Source organism: Sprattus sprattus (genome assembly GCF_963457725.1).
Source record: "Sprattus sprattus genome assembly, chromosome: 8".
NCBI classification, from domain to species: domain Eukaryota; kingdom Metazoa; phylum Chordata; class Actinopteri; order Clupeiformes; family Clupeidae; genus Sprattus; species Sprattus sprattus.
This window is the reverse complement of record NC_137927.1, coordinates 13,257,864-13,265,059: the sequence shown is the minus strand read 5'-3', so window position 1 is coordinate 13,265,059 and position 7,196 is coordinate 13,257,864. Positions and strand designations below refer to the sequence as shown.

Below are 7,196 nucleotides of genomic sequence, written 5' to 3'. Positions count from 1 at the left end.
ACTTTAATACCGCGAGGGCACAGAACAGCCTTACTAAATGTCAAACTGACTGAAAACAGCAGAACAGAGAGTTTAAAGTGGGCAGAAACTTAATTTGGAGAAATTCCTAGCTTGTTATCCACCCAACTTTGCCTTGGTTGCTTTCTAATTTACTTAGAAGCGATTATGGTTGGCTGTAAATTTCTTAAACACTATTCTTTTTTGTTTCACATGAAGTCAGTGCTTCACCCTTTTAATGGTGATGTGATGATTTAAGTGTTCTGCAGTAATTTAGTTTTGCAAAAGTACAAAATGCCCAATGGAAATTAGATTTGTTAAATGATTACCTTTTGTTGGCATTACTTTAGTGGAGAAGGATGATGGAAATGAGTATTTGTGTCATCTGCACATTGTGTTTACATTACAAAACATGAACATTGAAATACATTTAGAAGGTGCAACCCCACATTACCGTGACACAAACATACATATTATCTTATATGCAACAAGCAACTTTATTATCTGTCATACAACATAAACTGTAAACAAGGCCAATATTACAAACAAACATTTTTTTGACAGATCTTCAATTTGAACGCATTTGTTTTCCAGTTACAAAACTTCCAGAACACAATTATAAATCAGAAAAAAACAAGTCAAGTTTATAAGACGATAAGCATAGAAAAATATTCTGAGGGAAATCTAATTCAGTAAAACATGCTGTGTTAGCTGCTGTTTTTGTGGAATAAAAAGCAAAAACTGTAAGAATGAAGTGAGTTTGGCTTGTTTGTAGAGAATTGATCGTATTTGCCACATTCACAATCAAGTGAATTGCATATAATGTTTTAATGTTTTGTTAATTATTTTAACAAAAAAATTCTGCTACAGTTGTTTGTTTCTCGACTGCATTCCTGATGAACCCCTGCTGCATAGACATATTTAGGGGGTTTTATACATATTCTTTCACACAGTGCACACGTTTCAAGCTGCAAAATATGGATACATTTTAAATCAATTTTTTAGGTATTACATCCAAATTCAACTCCTTCTCCTGTTGAACTCTGGGGTTCATTGTGCTTTCCCATCCTTTAAAAGTACTGGTACAATACCTCCTAGTTATACAACATTATACATCTGTAGAACATTTTCCAGATTCAAAGATTTGTCAATCACCACATCCCAGTTGGTCAGGGGATCAAATCCCCATTGGTCAGCTTGGCGGCCATCTTACGGGGTCAAAGTTCGGCTGTTTGGTCCAGACCTAAGTACTGAAGAATGAGCTCCGCCTCTTCCTCTGCTTTTTTCCCTAGTTTTTGTTCTCTGCCTCACTCGTTTCGCTGATCATGAGACCTACTTGGCCTTGGTCTTCTCTTCGTAGGTCCCGGCGTTCTTGTAGGCGCCGACGTAGCCTGTTTGATCCACCAGCTCCTCCCGGCCAGCTTTGCCTTTGCCCTTACCGCTGTCGTCAAAGCGCTCCTTATGGGAGCCTGTGTACTTTGTGGTGTCTGTCAGTCTGCCCATCGCTCCAGTTTTGGCCACTCTCTGAAAAATGTGAGATAACAATAAATTAATTATTGATAAACAAGCAATGATCAATGATTTATGAGGCATTAATCTACTGGTCAATTACCTGGATTGATGTGTTAAAGAGGCTATGAAGATTTTGCGTTTTTTTCTCTGTTTATTGACTTAGAGACTTATTGCTGTGGTTTATAGGCAGTCTTGTGGAACTAACATTAATGACTGTTATGTTTTGTAATACTCGGTTATGTCTGCGCAATCGTCAAGCATGGCTCTTCTTGCCCTGGCCACCAGCCCCAATCTCTCTCCCAATATGTAAATCTGTCAGTACTCCTGAACCACAATCTGTCAGCACAGGCTTTTGTTGAGGCTGAGGACCAGATGAGTGCTGAGCGAACAGAGCCCAGAAAGACAAAGATAAAAAATGACCTACTCCTGAACTCTACTGTTCAGAAGGCAGAACAGGTGTTCTGATAGACTTACTGTATAACATGTTCGAGCACTTTGCCACAACAGTGCTGGTCTAGCTATCCACTGCCCTCTAGTGTCTTTGAACTATGCTTTTGTATCAAAAGAATAGCAGATCATTGAATTTCATCACTCCTGTTTTAGGCCGGTTTATGTTTATGTTCATGAAAACACACATTGTATGCTTTTGTACTCAAAGAGTTCATATGCTGCAAAAATTCCTCAAACCCTCAACCTCTGACATATTGCAGTGTCAAAATTGTTGTGTCGAGTTCGAACATAACCTCCAGAGCTTTCAGCTGTCACAATAACTGCGTGCCGCCATATAAATCAGGCCCGCCGTGTTATTACGGGTGATGTCACCCATAATGAATTGCAGTAGAAAAGAGCTCGCCAAGCACTGAGGTTGCTTGGATGAGGTAGCAAACTGGAGAGGGGCTGCCTCAATTATCCCTTGTGATCTGGCGCCTCTCTCCGCCCCTGACTGCAGCTCTGTGTGTGCACTGTGCATCATCTCCAGCCTCTCCATCCTTATCTGTAGTGTTTAATACACACTCTCCATGGTGGTTAACACCAATTACAGGCCACACTCCAATCCGGTTGCGTCTTATTGAGTGGGACCGTAGCGCATTCAGGTGTCAGGACTTATATATATATATAAGTGGTTTGCAATATAACATGTAAAATGTTCTCAGGTGAGAATTAGATTAGCATTTGTTTTATGTGGTCACCAAGAGGCTAATGTTATTAAGATAACTGTATTACATCTTTGGATTGAGAGGCCCTTAGTCTTTTCACACACACACACACAGTGAGATAACAGTACCCACTATTATACTTTTGAGGTCTATTTTCTTATGTCGGACCATCATGACAAAAATGTATGCATTCCATGAAATATTGTGTACGCCTTTAACATCACATATGACATATGTCCTCTCACCGTAACCCCAACGTTGGTGGGCTCCTTTCCCTCTATCAGCTGGTACATAGCCTTCAGAGCCTCCTCTTTGCTTTGACCTTTGAACCTCTTAGGTGCCAACTCCTCCAGAGCCTTCTGAAACTCTTCGTAAGTTATGACCCGTGAAGTCTTTGCTCTACCAGTGAAAAGAACCAAATCAAGTGGTCACAAATGAATTCTCTTCCCCCATATACTAAGCGGCTTGCTTTATTCATTCCAGCACAATTTACTTTTGTCTCACAACATCTAAGATCAACTAAAATAATAAAGAACCAAATAAAACAGAGGGATAACAAATATAAAGATGAAAGAAAATATAGATAGATATATAAACGGTCAACTCACTTGACTTTTGAGAAGACGATGTCTACATCGGTGCCGGTGATGTTCTTGCCATCAATGACCTTGCAGTCTTTGCAAAGCTTGGCCCAGTTCTTGCCGTTCAACTCCTTGCCGGTGGCTTTGGTGTCTCCGTGGATGGCAAACTTCTTGAAGGAGGTCAGAAGCTGCTCCATGTCTGTGCTCTCAGCCATCCTGGAAAACCCTGACAAACGAAAACCAACAGCGGCACACACGGTGAGCAGGCCAGATATGCTACTCAGACTGAGTTATTACATTAATCGCCACTGTTGGAAAGCATCAGAGTAGTGTTAGAAGTTGGGCCAGGAGATGAGTAAGCGGATGGCAGCAGAAGTCTGCTCTTCAGTCTCAGGGATTGTTAGCCAACCGTCGACTCACTGACATGAAGAGATGCTAATGCTAGCTTAATTCACATGTCAGTGTCTGTCATTGACTGTTGCCTGTGTCAGTGGTGTCTGGTGTGGAATCTTTCACTCCAGAGAAACCCTAGAATGAGTGATGCCATGAAAACGGGTGTTTATACACAGTGTCACATATTCAGTGCCTCACCACCATCTATGAAGGATTTTTCATCACGCTAGTAATGAGGTAATATCACTCTTTCACACACACGCCTGCTGCTTTCACCTCAGCAATCATCTAATAGCCACATTTTACACACAAGGTGAATGGGAGCCCAATGGAATGCCTGCCAACAGCAACACATTATGTGGATGAGAAGTCCTCCTCCTTGAAGCGCTGATTAGAGGGCAGCTCGGTGTCAAACAGCCTCTTAATCATTGCGCCGTTTATTCATGAGAGAGGAGTAGCTGTTTAATAAAAGGGCAGGGCCCAGCAGGCTCATGTGAAAATTGCACAGCCCTGAGCAGTCTCTTTCTTTTCCCTCTCTCGTTTGCTTGCTGTCCTCCTCTCATTCCCATAGTAAAATGGTGTGTGTGTGTGTGTGTGTACTGTAGCCCTGCGTGTGAGACATGACCTCACCCTGGATTTTTTTCTTTTCGGGTGCCGTTCTTTTGCTTACACACGTGGTGGTGATGCAATCCCACAAGACCACGTTACCATGGCAACCTGCAGGAATACCCTCGCAGGCCCCCGTCAGTCCAGGGCCATCAGCCGTCACTTTAGTGCCGAAGATCAGCAGCTCTGTTTCACTGTCAAGTGCAAAATGGTAAGTTTAGCCTGCTGATGGTTTGATTGTCCCAGTGAAGTTGTCAGGGTTTTTGTTGTCGAATATTTGACTGCGGACCTCAGCTACTTGGCAGAATGGGGCTCCACAGAGAGGTGATGAGGAGGTGTTGTTGCAGTGGGTGGGCTTGGACGGGACTCAGCTCCATCTGCACTCTCTCTCTCTCTCTCTGTCTCACTCTCTCTTTTTTCTCTCTCACTCTCTTTCTTTCTCTCAATCTCTCTTTCACACTCACTAAACACTGGACAACCGCGTCAGGTTTGAAATTTTGTGTGTGTGTTCGTTTTTGTTTGATTGGATGTGCATGCGGGAGAGAGATTTCTTAATGAACCCCAACAATACATTAATTAATAAGCAGACATTAACACTGTCGTTATCTTATCATAGTCTCTTCAGCAGATGTGACAGGAAAACAGACGGACACTGTGCGGCCTATTCGCTCTCTGAAAATGGCAGCCCTCTGTAAAGTTTCTGTAAGAGTGACTCTCCTGCCATGTGGATGAGAACTGATGGCCTCACTGTAGTGCCGTGCCCAGCCCTACCCAGCCCAGCCCTGCCCAAACACAGGCCGCAGAATAAAGGGCACATTGTGAGCACCAGCCTCCGCCTGTCTTCACGCCTCTGACTCGGACTGTGGAATCCACAGGGTTTCACTTTTAATCCTGTGGATCTTTTTCATCCTGGGCGCTCAAGTCAATGTGCTGTATCACAGAGATTCCTAGATCAGGAGCTAGAAACTCCAGGAGCAACATTGGTTTGCTGTGGGTAGCTGTTTATCAATTTATACCCCCCAAAAAAGAAAAGAAATCACGTAACGGACTAATCCTAAAACGCTTTCCCAGTCAGATAGATTACTTTCTATGGGAAAGCCACAGAGAGAGAGAGAGCTTTGAGTTTGTCAAACATCCGTACCAAATTAATTCCGTAAATGGATCTAATCTGTCGCAGTGTCTCAGATGGCTCATGCTGTAATAGAATGGAACCTCACTCCAGTGGCTGATAGTTTGTGATCCAGCAGAGGGACTCCTACTCTGGAAGCTCAGACTGCTGGGCTTGGCTTGGCACGGCAGCTTGTGGAGCACCAGAGACAAACCAAAATCCCATTTGCTTGTGCCCGGATACACTGCTGGTGGTTTAGGCTTAAACACACACAGCAACCAGCAGGCTAAACCCAGGCGGTCAGAGGGTGTCTGTGTGTGTATGGTTGTGTGTTAAAGGAGGAACTGTGTAGTCATATAGAAGGCTTCATGTTGAGCTGAGGGTTTGGTCAGGTTCTGAGTTACATCACACATGTATACATGTATAGTGTTTGTATTGTAAATGCCTGGGGATTGTTCATAGCTATGCTGAAAAAAATAAGTGAATAGCATGTCCAGTGCCTTAAGTGTCATGCACAGCTGTGTGGCAAGCACAGATTGCATGAGATGTGGATTTCATAATCAACTTTGGAAAAAGCGCTTCATTGCTTAATGACAATTCACTGTCCCCACCCTCCTACAGAGAAGGACTTTCACCCAACTTCAGCTGAACTGCACAGCCTCCACGTGCATCTACCAAAAAACATTGATAAAAAAAACATGCCATCATTGTGACCCACTGAGAGTGAGCCTTACACTGCTACTGCATTTTGGTGGTATGCGTTTGCTTCTAACACCTATGATGGCATAGAAAAGCAGTTCCTGTTCCATCGCAAAAATAAATTCCCTTCCTGTTTACCCATATGCAATTGAGATTAAATTCAATTCAATTTAATTTGATGGATGCATAAGGGTAGAATCAAAAGGTTATATTATTTTAGCATTTTAATAGCAATTCAATTATCTAAACATTTTGACAACAAAGACAGTAGATATAATGAAACTAGCAATTCTGCACCAAGTGTAAATACTGTAAAAATAATCACTAGTTAACAAATATTTTCGGAATCCAAATAGTTATTTAAAATTTACCGACAATCCTTGGCAGTGCGCTAACATTAAGTCATTAATTCAGCGGCAGTGCATCACGGCATACCAGCACACATACTACTAAATCACACAAAGACATGCACCAGGACAGCGCTCCACCTTTTGTTGCATGCAAGAGCCTTGACTGATGGTGTACAGATTGGACAGCGCAGCCCTGAATTATTGATGCTGGCACAAATAAAATGCCTCACGCTGGAAACAGTCATCCATCTCCAGCACGGAGAGCGTGCATCTGTGCAAGCTTAACCTCGGAGAGTGACAGTGAGGGGATGCTACGAGAAGCAGAAGCTGCTCCAGGACGCCACCGAGCGCGCATACACACACACTCACACACTCCGTAAGGAAAGGAAAACTCGCTACTCTTACCTCTGCAGACTGCCCTGGGCTGCTGCTGCTGCTTCTGCGTCTACACTGGTCCTGCACTGCACCCGTCCTGTAAACTCCACCACTCATATGAGCTTTAAAGGGCCGAGGGCTTGTTATCATCTGTTTACCCCTGTATCCATGGAGACATCCTGTTTAACATCAAGGGAGGGCAATAAAAGAGGGAGAGAGAGAGAGGGAGAGACCAAGGGTGAGAGAGAGGGAGGAAGAGGACAGAGAGCGAGAGAGGAGAAGTCTCTCGACACAACGAGTGACCAAGGTCATTTATCAGACGGTGGGAATTAGACCCCTTTTTTCAGTGACTCAGACAGGGCCATTGGGTGAGCCTTTAAACAGAGCCCTGGGTGTGGTTGGGGGGTGAGAGGGGTGG

General features: G+C 43.5%; 1 protein-coding gene across 1 annotated transcript; it reads right to left on the bottom strand.

Annotated features, from left to right (window-relative positions):
- Positions 1-534: 534 nt before the first annotated feature.
- tppp3 (tubulin polymerization-promoting protein family member 3) lies at positions 535-6,981 on the bottom strand. Its single transcript, XM_080843357.1, has 4 exons — positions 6,809-6,981; positions 3,275-3,473; positions 2,912-3,065; positions 535-1,521 (listed from the first exon to the last, which is right to left on the bottom strand). The coding sequence occupies exons 2-4, from the start codon at positions 3,460-3,462 to the stop codon at positions 1,330-1,332; spliced, it is 534 nt and encodes a 177-aa protein (XP_080699483.1). The 5' UTR covers positions 3,463-3,473; positions 6,809-6,981; the 3' UTR covers positions 535-1,329.
- Positions 6,982-7,196: the final 215 nt, after the last annotated feature.

Coding starts and splice junctions, on each gene's coding strand:
- tppp3 (XM_080843357.1), bottom strand. CDS start 3,462: ATGGCTGAGAGCACAGACATGGAGCAGCTTCTGACCTCCTTCAAGAAG. Junction 3,066..3,274: donor ATCGTCTTCTCAAAAGTCAA/GTGAGTTGACCG, acceptor TTTCACTGGTAG/AGCAAAGACTTCACGGGTCA. Junction 1,522..2,911: donor CCACCAACGTTGGGGTTACG/GTGAGAGGACAT, acceptor CACATTTTTCAG/AGAGTGGCCAAAACTGGAGC.